The 14,875-nt window shown below is 37.3% G+C and overlaps 1 protein-coding gene across 1 annotated transcript in view; it reads left to right on the top strand.

Annotated features, from left to right (window-relative positions):
* The first annotated feature begins 389 nt into the window (after nucleotides 1-389).
* Nucleotides 390-14,875, top strand: part of Lhfpl3 (LHFPL tetraspan subfamily member 3) — a 357,423-nt gene continuing 342,937 nt past the window's right edge. Inside the window, exon 1 of the mRNA XM_077796429.1 lies at nucleotides 390-831. Within this exon, the coding sequence (XP_077652555.1) occupies nucleotides 390-831 (442 nt within the window). The remainder of the gene's footprint in view (nucleotides 832-14,875) is intronic.

The raw sequence follows: 14,875 nt of genomic DNA, 5'->3' as shown, positions 1-14,875 counted from the left end.
GGTTCTCTGCGCCCTGGGCACTGGCAGCGTGGGCCCAGCCAGAGACTGGGAACCAAGCGGGGGGGCGTGCGGGATTTGCCGCCTTCAGCTGCTGCAGCTGCAGCGGCAGCGGCGGGAAGAAGGGTGGAGAGTGGTGAGGAGGGCTGGAGCCCGGGCCAGGAGGAAGGGAGGGAGGGGGGCCGGGAGGCTGTGCCAGGCGAGCCGGAGGGGTGCTCCGAGCTCCCCCGCCCTCCTTCCGGGAGCGAGGATGCAGACTCTGGAACTGGTGCTGTTGGGCTGAGGCGGAGGCAGGGGAGTTGCAGCGCGCGCGGCTCCGTGAGTGTGTCTCCTGCGCGCCGAGAGGCGGGGGGAGGCGGAGGACCGGGAGGCGGAGGAGGAGGAGGGGGAGAATGCCCGGAGCCGCCGCCGCTGCCGCCGCCGCCGCCGCGATGCTCCCGGCTCAGGAGGCTGCCAAGCTGTACCACACCAACTATGTGCGGAACTCGCGGGCCATCGGCGTGCTGTGGGCCATCTTCACCATCTGCTTTGCCATCGTCAACGTGGTGTGCTTCATCCAGCCCTACTGGATCGGTGACGGCGTGGACACCCCGCAAGCCGGCTATTTCGGGCTCTTCCACTACTGCATCGGCAACGGCTTCTCCCGGGAGCTGACCTGCAGGGGCAGCTTCACGGACTTCTCCACGTTGCCCTCGGGCGCCTTCAAAGCCGCCTCCTTCTTCATCGGCCTCTCCATGATGCTCATCATCGCATGCATCGTTTGCTTTACCCTCTTCTTCTTCTGCAACACGGCCACCGTGTACAAGATATGTGCCTGGATGCAGCTCACCTCTGGTGAGTGCACGCTCACCTCCGCGGAGGCAAGGGACCCCTGGGCGTTCAAGCCCGGGAGGGGCTGGACTGGGAGGGGTGGGGGCTGTGCGCGCCGTGGGATACTAGACAACTTAATCCTCTCGGGCTGAGGAGTGTGGGGAAGGAGCCCTAAAAGGCCGGAACCCCCGTGGTTTCCCAGCCCGGGCACTAGCACCAGTCCGGAGGCTTTCGAGAACCTCCCAAGTGCGAGGGACGCCACCCAGAGGGGCGCGCTGGAGGCAGAGTGGTTGCTGGGCTGAGTAGGCTCAGAACTAAAGATTACGGGACAGCGGGGGAGAGGGGGTGCGGCGAAGTGGCAGCTTAGAGAGGTTGGGCTAGATGGTGGTGGTGGGGCGCGCGGAGGAACTGGCACAGGGAGGTGAAAAGCGGCTCTGGAGACCTTGTAGAGGAAGGAGCAAGCTCTGACCCTCTCTGTGACTATTTGTGCTTCAGTGTGTGTGTGTGTGTGTGTGTGTGTGTGTGTGTGTGTGTGTGTGTGTGTGTGTTTTGTGGGGAGTTGGAGTGAAATTGTTTTTCTGTCCTGAGCAATTATAAATATTTTATCATCCATCTGGAGATGAGTAAATCCTAATTGTTTTGGGCTTCATCCTTTTAAGAAAAATGTGGCTTAGAGTGTTCCTTAGCAATTCCCCAATGCTAAGTCTTCAGTTTGCCTCCTTGTCAGAGCAGAGGTCCTTCCATTTCATCTTTAAACAGACGTCTTGCGGGAATCAAAATTTCTCAAAATCTCATTTTGAGAAAGTGGTGTTAGGGAAGTGGGCAAATAGAAAACCTGTTTCATTAGCATCTCTGATCACTCTGCTTGTAGATAGGTTGTTGCCAGCTGGTGAATATGAAAGTACTTTTTTTTTTTTTTTTTTTTTTTTTTTGCATCTGAGCATCAAAGTTACTTTTAAACCAGAAAGAAGGAGAAATGAATTTCCTGGTGGCTTTGAAGAGTCCTGAAACAAAACTGACTGCTATTGTAGCTCCCCTGATGCCATTCACTCTCTGTCAGCTACCTTGCGTGCCCTTCCTTCTAAAGTCAAGGGTCCTTGGATCCTTGACACCTTAGTGTTCCGACATTGTTGAGGTCCTTTTGTTTTTATGAGTGATTTGGTTATGAAGGAATATTGAACGCCTCAGGCAGCCAAAGTTTCTCATTTGTTTTTAGTTTTATTTTATTGTTCTAATTCTTTAAGGATCTTAGTTCAATATTTTGTTGTTTATTTCTGAGAAGATTTTCTGGGAAGTAGGGATTTAATTCCCGAGTTTATCAGAATGTCATAAGTTGATTAAATTCTTAAAGGTGGTGGATAACATTAAATTTCATGATCATATATCGTTAGTTTGATATAAGAAAAGCTTGTGGAAGACTAAACTTGCATGGAAATGTTTGTTTTGTTTTATATGTGTCTTGACTGACTTTGACTTGCATTTCCTATGAAAGTATATATGTGGAAAACAAGAAATGAGCATCAGCTGAGGCCTATCCCCCTCCCACATGCTATCACCTTCCTGAAATACAAGAGTTCACCTTCTCCTTCTGTCCCTCTACCCCAACTTCTTGAAGAACTCCCTCATTTTGGTTCCCCCCTATATATAATATTAACTTTTATAGATATTTCAGGAGCAGATTAACTCTGAGATTTGGAATAAATTTGTATATTATGGTTGTTCTTGACAGTTCTGGTTTGACTTTGAATAGGACAAACAGGATGCAGATGTTTTAGGAAAAGAATTGACCCTGCACAGCTAATTTTAATTTTTCTAAGTTAAATGACCTATTTAGACTGGTGATTCAAATTAGATTGTTTTCAAATTACTCTGAAAGTAATTTGTAGGTGATTTCCCAATAATACATTATTAAGTATTTTATTTTTATGAGGCTTAATATTCTAAACCCATACATTTAAATAAAAGGAAAGAAAGAAGATAGTCTTTGGGAATGAAATTAGTACAAACTGTAACCATTATCATTTTTTCTTTCCTTCTCCTGAAATAGTGCATATAAAAATCATTTATGCTGGATACTGAAATATAATGTCTTGTTTTCAGATACTTGAAATCAATATGCTATTCTAGTTTCCATGTCAAGTAAAACATGATGAGAGGCTTTGTATCACAGAAGATATAAAGATATTCACTTACTTTTTGAGAAGTCCATATCTTTAAGTAGCATACTTCTTAAAAATGTTTATTTGCAATTTAGTGTTTACTTGTAGTTATTTATTAATGAAGTACATTAATAAAAGAAGAATGTATTATGATAATGGGTCAAATGCAAATCAAAGTCAATTATATGCACAGATTTTTAAAGAATGAGGTATATGTGACATTTCTGAAGAATTTCATGTTTAATATGATTTCAGTTTTTAAAATTTTTCATGTCATAACACTAATAATAAACTTAACTAATGTCCTGAAGTTTCTTTGAAAATTGAGCCTCTAACCTTTAGATTGTATCTCTTTAATATTATATAGGCTTCTCATGCTTATAGTTTACCTAGGCTAATCTCAAGTTAATTTGCTACATATGAAAGATGAGACCTAATGTGCCATGTTCTTACTAGAGACTATTGAATCCTCATTAGAGGATTATATATTTAGTTACCTAAGCATTTTAATGTGGTAATATAATAAATCAGAGTCAAGTAAAATATAAAATCCTATAGGAAATGATACATTTAAACGCTGCAGAGACCTTCTTATGACAATATAGCATCAAAAATTATTCTTTTTTATGACTCTGAATGATGAAACAGAAAAATTACTTAATTTATTGGACCTGGAAGTGATGTTGCTTATCTAGATACGTGATACAAATATAATTATTGCCACCATTAAGAACACATTGCCCTCTCCCTTGCCTCTTTAAATCATTATCAACCTCAGAAGAGAGAAGCTTGGAAACACAGAACTAAGAGCAAATATGTCACACTACCTTTGGGTAAAATCCTGTCCTTTGAGACCATGCCTGATTTAAGAACAGAAGACATAAAAATAATACATGAAATAAATCATGACAATCAGAGATACAGAACTATCCCAAGTCTATCAGATGGATGGTCAGATAATTCTTAAGAAAAACTTTTGTTTTTGTTTTTGTTTTCTGCATGATTTGACACTGTAAGAAAGAAGTAGCTCTGTAATTGGTCAAGTAAAGTAATAAAGTCTAGGGTTATTTTGGTGGTGGGGAGTGTTATTGTTAAATCAAGATAAAGAGAGAATTTTATCCTTCTGGGAACTTGATCCTTTGTTTCTATGCTCCTGATTTCTTTAAAACCATATTTCAGTCTGTTTCAAGTCTATTCATCGCCAAATAACGGAGATGTTTTGTTTGTTTTTCTAACAGTAAGCAATACCTTGAATTGTTTTGAGGCGCCTGTATATTCAAGATTTTAGACCAAAGAAATCCCTCCACCTCCCTCTCTCTATATATACATATATACATATGTATGATACCATCATATATTTTATATGATAATATTCAAGTAGACTTTAAAGGTTTTGAATACACCATGGATTTCCTGGTGGAAGGCAGCAGATGAGGAGATAGTTACTCTCATTTATGAAGAATAGATTTTCTCAGAGAGATAAGAACAGAAATGGGTTCCATTTTCCAGATTCCTCATCATTCTGAGTATATCAAAAAAAGGAACATCAAGATGGCAGGGCTTTATAGCAAGGCTTAAGGGCCAAATTGTTTAGTAAATTCCTCCCAGTCTTTGTTCCCCCCAATTTTTTTTAGCTAGTTTACTTTCTTAAATTTATAATATTGTCATTTAGGTGAAGTGAGAGTCACTAAAGATCATCACTGCATTTCTTAGCCTGCAATAAGAGCCTCAGGAGTGTTATGCCATCCTCACACATAGTACCCTCCTCTTATTGATCTCATCAACATTTGAAATTACAGGCTGTTTGTGTGTTTAATGTCTTTCTTACCCAGTACCCCGAAAGTTCCCTAAGTCCTCATTTTTCTTTATATGGCATCGAGGTCAAGAGCATAGACAATGGTGTTAAAAGATACAGGTTTGAAGCCTGGATCTGACACTGACTAGGCAACCTGGGAATTAATCTTTCTGTATGTATGTTGTTCATCTGAAAATAGGCTTGTAACTTTACCTACTTCAGGAGATTAGTGCAAGGATTAAGTGAGCTAATGTGTATACTTAGTGCCTGGCTCATAGCAAGCAAGCTCTGTGTGAATGTAGGTATGGTTGCTGTTGTCTTGTTATTATTGCTGTATCCTGGCACATCATAGTGTATGTGTTTGTCTGGCACACACTAGATATCCAGTACACTTTTGTTGAGTTAATGAATTAAAAAGAGAATGACTAATGGGACAAAGAAAAAAGGTAGGAAGGAGTGATCTTAAATTTCCTACATACTATAGTGAGAAGACAGTGCTGTATACCTTGAAAACCATGATACTTATCTTTTACAGTGGCATAAGCAATGACTGCAGTGAAAGAACTCTTCCCTATTCTTTATTGGCAATGGGTGTGACATGAGAGCCTAATTTATGAGGAGCTTTTCCCCAAATAGAGGCTTTCCTTATGTATAGGTAATAACCTTTATTATAATATTGAAAGATAATCATATCTCAGACTTTAGACAAATTTCCCTTATCACTTAGTTTCTCATGAAAAAAAATTACAGCATTCAAAATGGTGGTTTTATGTAAGAACCAAGAGATTAGGCTTTCTTTCATGCAGAGCAGGAACCTGTTCCAGGTTGGATTTCCTTATGCACTTCAGGAGCAATCAGAACCGGAGAAGAATGTGTCTTTTCTTCACTTTCTTATTTCTTTTTTACTGAACATTAGTTTGGATGTGCTCTTGGAGTAGCAGGGAGCCTGCCCCAGCTGCTCAGATGGAGTGTGCTATGTGAGGAGAGCTGATGGAGGTGCTCTGAAGAGCGTACAAGCTTGGGATTTACTCAAGTGAGGACTCAGTGTTCAGGACAAGCCCCAGGCCTTACCATCTGACTAGTGCTGAGCAGTGTGAGAAGTAAATTCTTACCTCAGAAAGCTGCTAATCCATCCTGAATTCAGTGCTGTAGAATGTCCTGAAAGAAGCTTTTTACCTTGCAAGAACATTGTAAACATTCTCTCAGGTGCAGAGGGAAGAATGTATTCTGCTATCAAGGGAAGTTTTTATTATCTAACAACACATTCCACTTTGGTGTATATAATTTTATCTGTTGATTTAAATTTTAATTTAAATAATAACTTTCTCTTTACCAAGACAAACTTGCAAGCAAATGAGTTGAAATAATTTTAGAAACTGTTTCTTTTTCTTATATGTTGTGTGACAAGGAATTTGACAATTGAGGAAATGTTGGAAAATATATAAATGTGAATGTCAAAACAAACAATTTTGATAACAGCTAAATTTTAAGTGAAGATCTGTGAAAAATAACAGGTCCCATATAACCCATATGATACATTATTAGGAGTGTTTTCCCTAGTTGTAGATCTGAATAGAAGCCTCTTTTCACTGTAAAAATGTTAACAAGATGCTTACTTGTCTGTAAATAAATAATAAATATAATAAAAGCCTACCCAAAGTGAGGAATATCAAATGCTTAACAGGAAAACACCTATTTGTTAATTATTGCTTTTCTCTAGATTGATGCTATGACCCAGCAAAGAGTGCAGATGGCCAGGTCATATATTGCACTTACCTCAGAAACCTTTCAAAGTGAGCAAAATTTTAAATGGGGGTGGGGTGGGGGGAAACAGCCGAGCATACAGTTAGAGTTGCAATGTGTGGCTCAGTGCACTTCCCTGTGTGGTGTGAGGAGATAAACTGTGGGAGAGAAGTAGAGAGAATTTTGGCTCACCCTGGCGTGAAACAAAGAATTCCAGAAGAATTCTAATTTGGGGGCTTAATAGCATGACAGCTGAGCTAGTTTTAAAATGTAATTTTCATAATATATTTGAACTTTGGGGGTCAGCACCAGATTTAATTAATGGGAATTTTACTTATAATGAATCAACTGGCATTTTTATTTAATATAGGGAAAGACGAAGAAGCTGACCTTTATTCTTAATAATAACAAGATATTAATGACAGTAAGAGACTCCTTCATATAGCATAGTAGATAAATTATTTGATTACTTAAACATAGTGCTATTATGAAAAGTCACTGGAGCATTTCAAAGAAAGAAATAAACAACCTCTCTCAGCACCCTGAATGTTGACACAATTAACATCATAATTAAAGACATAAGCTCTCAAATTATGACTATGTTTAAATTTCAATTGTCCTAAATGTAATTGTGAGTGAGCATCTTTGTTATCTCCTCTGTTAAAGTAGAAAAATGAGTAGGTTGTAAGAGAAAGAGACATATTTTTTTGATTAATATAGATATGAACCATGTTTGACTACTATTTGAAAGAGTGAAAGAAGAAATCAAAACCTTCTGAAGTAGATTTGCTGGCATGGAATTGCAATATCTGAGTTTTGACATCTTTCCCAGCCTAACTAAACCAAGGTCTGCAGCATGGTAGGGGCTACTTTTGTGTGGTCAATAAGAGGAAAGATCTTAAATGATAATCTGAGTGAATTTAACTTTTCTGACTATCCAAAATATTGAGATTAGGACCTATCAATGAAAGACCTAGTGGAAGAGTAGTGAAAGGTAATGGAAATGAATAGTAAATAGTTGTAGATCTGAAAAGCAGCCTTAATTTGGAAGCAGACATGCAGAACATAACTAATCAGCACTCTCTATGGTCTTTGCCAGACCATGTTTTGTTAGAAAACAGTGGAAGAGATGATTTTGAAGAGAACTCAACATTAGATTTAGTAAGCAGGGCATCATAGGGCAATTCATTTAAGTGTGTGGAGACTGATTTTGGAAATACTGGGGGAGGGGAGGAAGGAATGTTTTGCAAGGTCCTTGGGTAGTTTCAATGAAGATCAAGAGTGAGGTGCTGCTGGGCACAGTGGCACATGCCTGTAATCACTATCATTTCAGGAGGCTGAGGCAGGAGGATGGGAAGTTTGAGACCAACCTCAGCATCTTAGCAAGACTCTGTCTCAAAATAAAAAATTGAAAGGGCTGGGAGTATACCTCAGTGGTAAATCACCCCTAGAATCAATCCCCAGGAACGAACGAACAAACAAATTAAAAACAGTGATATGCTACAGAATTGAAATGGGAAATGTGTATCATCACTGATTGAAAGCTTGGTATTTGATAAACAGGGAAACAGATCCAGCTGTGAAGAATGACAGGGACATAGAATAGTGACATCAAAAATAAATGAAATATGAATAGAAAATAGACAATGAAATTCAAGGTTGAAAAGCCTGTGGAATTTGATAACATCAAAAGCCTGTTGAATTTGACATCATCAATGTCTTAAAGCATATTGACACAGGAAAAGTAGTGAATGGGAATATGTGTTTATGGTGCACAGGTATGTGCAAACCTGTTACCAAGAAAGAAAAATTGGCTCTGACCTCCATTCAGAAAATTAATATAGACTCTAAGATCAAGTTATTCAAAGGCAGAGATGATCAAACTTCTTGTAAGACAGATAAAAATACTGAGAAGAATTAAAATAAGCCAACCTAAGAAAGAAAATGTCATTGTAAAATTTGAAGAATTGTTGTACAGTTTCTCTTTTAAAAAGGTAGTTGCAGATCGAGAGACTAAATTGATTTCTATAATGCCTTCATTGGGGAAAGGAGATTTACAATGAACGTTTGGGTGAATATATTTACAGAGCATTTTAAGAACATAGAGAGCCACACTAGATTAATTCATCTAAATTTTAGATTGTTAATAATCAGTGATATTGTGGACTTGATTGATGCCAAATATTAGTTAACAGAATATCTACATTTTAATCAATTGATCGGACATGGCTAGTACTGACCACCTGGTATGTTACAAAAACCTTCACAGGGAAGGTAATTGTAACGTAGTGTTTTAAAAGCTGTAGTTTGTGACCCTTTAATGGTTATGATATTAGCTTAGTAGATAATAATTAACATTAGAATTTGGATTAAAATAGAATAGAAAATAGGAATTCAATGCAGATAATAAGGATTTTATAAACTTATTTTTACATACTTGCACATATGTTTGCATATACTAGCGTGTAATGTGAAATGTATTACTTATTGTTGGCCTAATCAAAATGTTTGAAAAATTCTTCCAGAGAAAAGATGATTTAGTATAAATTAAGAAAAGTAATTATCTCTTCTTGGAAATTTTTGAAAGATTCATACCATTCATAAGTAATTTTGTATTAGAAGGTAGATAAAATATACTTGACCTAAGCAATTTGAAACATTTCCTTTGGGTTTTATTTCTTGCCTCATATATTACCTTTATTGCTAATGTGTATCAATTAGATTGTGACTGAAAATTAGAATTATTATATGTGATTTGATTGATCCTCTGTGCTATAAAAAATGACATGGTTTACCTATGAGAAACAATAGCTAAAAACAAAACCCCCATTTGAACAAATATACTTCACTTAGTGCCAAATAAGATTCATAGGCATTTGGAAGTTGGAGAGCTACTAAAAATCATTTAATACAATCTCCTATTTTCTTGATGAAGAAATAATAATGGTAGATAACAACTATTCAGCAACTAACATTTGGGAAATCTTTATTTTATTTAGCTCTTATAACCACCTATAAGGTAAGAATTATGCCTACTTTGCAAATGAAGAAATTGAAGCTTAAAAATTGTTCAAGGTCACAGAGCTAATAAGTGATCTGAGGCAAAAATGGAACTCCCTTCCCTACAGTAAGAGAAGTTAAGAATCTTGCCAAAATAACACTTTGGTTAAGCCAAGATTAACATATATCGAATTCTCAGTGCAGTGCCATGTCTTCCACTTTCTTTCGCCTCCCAACCCAATGTACATTTCTGGTTCAAATCTTTAATATGCATTTTCACTGTTCTGTGTTATCATGAAGGGAAGGAGCTACTACTTACAAGAAAATGAATATCTACCTGTTTACTAAACTTCCCTTTTCTCAGGTGTGATGAGGTATCCCTCATGGCATCCTCTTCATTTCTCTAAATTACAGCCTGTGGTGTGGTTCTCCCATAGTATCTCCATGGCTACAACTCTGATATCATTGGCATTAATCTTAAGACTGTGAATTGTACAAGACAGTGTTAATTCCAGATTACTGGCTGTGGGTCATCCATATCTTCCCTGCAAAATGCAGAAATGTTTCCAGTAGAGTTGCTTATTGAAAGTTGTAGTGAAAGTGGAGAAGGATAACAGGATTGCTAAGTCACAAAGACAATTTCATAGAAATTGGGCACTTCTGAAGGCGTCAGGGTGGGGAAAGGGAATTGAGAGTATGGTCAGTATATTTACATCTTGACTTGGCAATTTATTGGCTGGATGACTTGGGGAAAGTCATCTAACTATTTCTGACTGTCCTTTTTATTTGACTATATAATAATTTTATGAGAGAAGCAGGGGAGAGAAGGAGAGGGGTGGGGAGAATGAGCAAAACATGGGCAATAAAACTATATCATTTAGCCAGGAGTGGTGGCACACACCTCTAGTCCCAGATACTAGGGAGGCTGAGGGGAGAGAATTGTTTGAGTTCACAAATTCAAGACCAACCTGGGCAACATAGTAGGACCCCATCTCAAAAAAAGCAAAACAAAGCAAGAAAAGACACTGCCCCCTATATCATCTGCTAACCAAGTATTGCTGTGCATTTACCAAGTGAGCAAATATTAGGGAATCATCAAAGGTAGTATGAAATTAAAGCAGAAAGAAAACAGGGAACAATCCTAGACAAATATGTGTTCAGAGTTAGATTTTCTCAATCCAATGAGACTCTAAATAGAAGTATCTATCTTCTGTATTCTTAGGATTATTGAATTAATGCACATAAAACACTTAAAACTGAACTACCACATAGTTAGCACTCAAAATATATTAGCTGTAATCACTATTGTTACAGCTACACTGAAGGAATCGGAGTTGAAAGAGTGGCTAGTATTCACAACATTTTAGAAGGCAGAAAAATTGAACTTACATTGTACAACCTAATGAAAGATAGTTGAGTATCATAACTGATCTACCTTGCTATGAGGACAAGGAAGGAAATGGCTGTGAATACCTTTTATAAACTGCAGTGTTACAAAACTGCCATTGTGATTCCTATAATGGATTTTGTACCTTACTAACAAATTGCCATATTCAATTAAGATTTTAATTTTGTGTTAATAGTTCTTGCCCTTTCCATTTTATTTATGTGGAGTAGTGACTCAAAGCAACAGGAATGTATTTTGAAGATTATTTTTAAACTGTTTTTTAACTTCATCTGAACCAGTTTGAAAAAAGCAAGCCACATTTTGAAAACTGTATGGACCAGTTTTTTGATGGTGTCAAGACTCAAGCACTTAGATAGTTTTAAGTTCCCCCCAATATAGAGAAAAATTATCAAGGTTGATCTAAATTATTTCTTCTTCACAGTTATCAAAACAAAAATGAATATTTCTGATCTCTTTTAACATCATGCAACAATTTAGAAGTAGCCTTTTTTTCCCATGCTATTTTGAATGTAGTTAGAATAGATTAAAAACTAGGTTTCTCAATATTTTATTTGTGAATCCTTTTCTCCCTAGGCACAGAAGGAAATATGCTGAAATTATGGTTGCATTGCTCAGTTTTTCATTGACACGTTGATTCTTTGCATTTCTTTCATTTCTAAAATAAGTTAAAAATTGTTTATATTACCATTTTCATTTTATGTTTAGAGTCATCAGGTTGTTATAATATTACAGTATCAATTTGCAGTGACTGTATCTATGACTGTGATCCAAACCACTGGATTGAACGATGAGCAAATGAACATTCTCTGCTCTACATGTTATCAAGATCCCCTTTGTGGTGAATGTCCAGTGTTGATGTTGACAAGAGAACTTATTGGATAAGCATGCCTGATCAGACTCTGTTTCTGGAGACTTGATGAGCACTGCTGAGCAGTCCTGTAGATCATAGTCAATAGCTCTGCTTTTCCTGACCTCTTTGTCTTTTGGAAATGGTTGTCTCCAGTGAAATGAGCTGGACTGGGGAAAAGGGCAGGATCCACCCAGCCTTCATTCACTTTCCTGAAGACCCCTCCATTGATGGCAGGATGGGCTCTAGAGGGAGCTCCAGTCCTGTCATCTGGTACTTCTCAGAACCTAGCCTTTTACAGGGTCAGGTCCAGAGTCATTTTCTCACTGATATTACTTTGTATAATAACATTTTAGGGGAGGGTGGGTGGAGGATAAATTATGAAAACTGAGAAAGAATAAGAAAAAGGATTCATCAGAATGCACGTGGTAGAAAGGAAAGTTCCTTTCCCTACAAGAAAAAGCTGTCTCTCTCTGGGTATTTCTGCACTCTCTTGTCTTGATATAAAATTCTTTGAAATCACTTTCTAAAATTTATCTTAACTTTGAAGAAGCTGTTGTGACTTCCAGTGGTCTTCTTTTTTAGAGGACCGATTGGCATGGTCTTCCTCAATCAGGATATTTTGACTATTGGTAATACTTGGGCAGGTCATTGGAGATTTGAAAAGAAGTTGAGGAAGTCAGGACCTCAGGATTCTAAATGGCCTTTTGGTCTTGGTGTATACAGTATGCATTGTGGTTTGGTCTCTTTAGTACCCTTGACCATGTTTTACGAACTAAAACCAAAACAAAACAGGATGGGAAATTCCATTTCTTGGGAAACTTTAGGGACTTTTTAAAATTTAAGAATAATATTTAAGGTAACTCAGAACATGAACAATTGATATAGGCAAATAATGCTTCATATTTAGAATGAAAAACTGAAAATGGGCACCTAATTTAATTACCAGCTTCTTCCTACATATTCCAGTCTCCATTTTCTTAAAATGAAGGAACTAGTGCCTGCTTTCTCTGCTGGATGCCACACAAAGGATACACAAATTCCATTTCTATAACACCCTCCCAGATGGACATGAACTAATCTGGTTCCTATATATTTTTTGGAACCCAAAATGCAGAGACTTCTTTAGAGGAAAACCATCAAAAAGCACCCTTGCTGGGTGTGGTGGTGCAGGCCTGTAATCCCAGCAGCTTGGGGAGGCTGGGGCAGAAGGATCTTGAGTTTAAAGCCAGCCTCAGCAACAGCAAGGCACTAAGCAACTCAGTGAGAACCTGTCTCTAAATAAAATACAAAATAGGGCTGGGGATGTGGCTCCATGGTTGAGTGCCGCTGAGTTCAGTCCTCAATGCAAAACAAATAAAAACACTCTTTCTGTGCAATATCAAGCCTTTTTTTTTTTTTCATCGCATACTCAGAATTCTGTTTGATTTTCACCAGAATTTTCCTGGATTAGCCCCAAAGCCCTACTAGGGTCCAGTCTTCATAATTTATTCTCCACCCATGCTCCTGTAAAATGTTATCATACAAAGTAATATCAGGGCTTGTGCCTGGACAAGGCCATCACAAAATCTGAAACTAATGACACTGCTGCTCAGTGTACAACACTAGCATCACTGGAGGACCACTTAGAATTTTTTTTTTTTTCCCTGTGCATGGAACTAAGAGGGAGAAAGTTCTGTGATCAAATGAGTTTATTTGACAAGGGCTTCCCCCTTCCTTAACTTACTACTAAAGAATTGGGTTTTTTTTTCTTTTTAAATAAAAGATCTCTAAAAAACCAATCATGATTGTGAGGGGTGGTCCCTAAACACTAAAATTTAATTATGATAGATTTATTCAGGAAATACAATGAATCTCACATATAATTCTACTGTTAGTCTCATGATTATAGGAACAATTTATTTGGAAGTTATTCCCCAAATGTGTTAAAGTATTACATAAGTTTAGTGTAGAAATGTATTTTTAAAATTTCCATTATAGTTATTGTATAGTTTAGCTGTTATTTTGGTTTTGTTTACACTTGCAAAATAAATCATTTTAGCTTATCTATAAACATGTTATTAATGCATTTTGAATTTGTGTGTATGTGCCCATGTGTGTGTGTTTGTATGTGTGTTTTAAATAATAATAAAGTGACCATTTGTGTGCTTGCTACCTGTCCTGATTATATCTTCCTCCCACCCAGAAGTAGTCACTTTCTTGAGTTTTGTGTTATTTTACATTTCTTCAGTTTTATCACTAATGTGTATATTCCTAACACATTATTTAATTTTGTCTGTTTCCATTTTTAAAGAAAATGTTTTTAATATTTTAGCACTTAGTTTGACATATGCTGTAGATTTTTATTGTTTATAAATACTGTTTATTAAGTTAAAGAAGTTCCTTTATATTTCTTCCATTGACAAGAAGTTTTAAAATTCCTAATGTATGCTGAATTTTATTGGATACATTTTCTACTTCTGGTGAGATGATCAAATTACTTTTCTGAATTAATATATGCTGATGAGATTAATTATAATACTGCATTTTTTAATGCTGAAGTTATCATGTACTTAAAAGATAATACCAACCTTGCCATCTGTTATGAGACTCAGATGCTAATATATTATTATTTTTAAAAGTATTTTCAAAGGGCAAGGTGGGTCTTTTACTTTTCTTTCCTTTCCCATTTGTCATACTGTCTTTATTGAGTTTGGGTATCATGGTTATGTAAGATTCATAAAAATTGAGATGTCTCTCTCTTTTCCTGTTCTTTGAAAGAATTTTTGTGTGATTGGAATGATCTGTTCCTTGAATGTTTAATAGAGTTATCTTGTAAAACTGTCTGAGTCTCTGTTTCTGTGTAGAAAGATTTTAAATGACTGATTATATTTCTTTCATTGTAACTGAATCATTAAATTTTTTCTTTTTTTCTTGGTGCATATAAATTATACAAAATTGTGGGTTTCATTGTGGCATATGCACACATACATAAAAATATAATTTGATCAATTTCACCCATGAGTACCTCCTACACCTTCCTCTCCTCCATTCCCCATCCCCTTCCTCTGCCCTAATGGTCTTCCATTTTTAGGTGTCCCCTTTTTTCCTCTCTAGCTTCCACATATGAGAAAAAG

This window comes from Urocitellus parryii, chromosome 3 (assembly GCF_045843805.1).
Source record: "Urocitellus parryii isolate mUroPar1 chromosome 3, mUroPar1.hap1, whole genome shotgun sequence".
Classification (NCBI taxonomy): Eukaryota; Metazoa; Chordata; class Mammalia; order Rodentia; family Sciuridae; genus Urocitellus; species Urocitellus parryii.
This window is presented reverse-complemented; position numbering and strand designations above follow the sequence as displayed.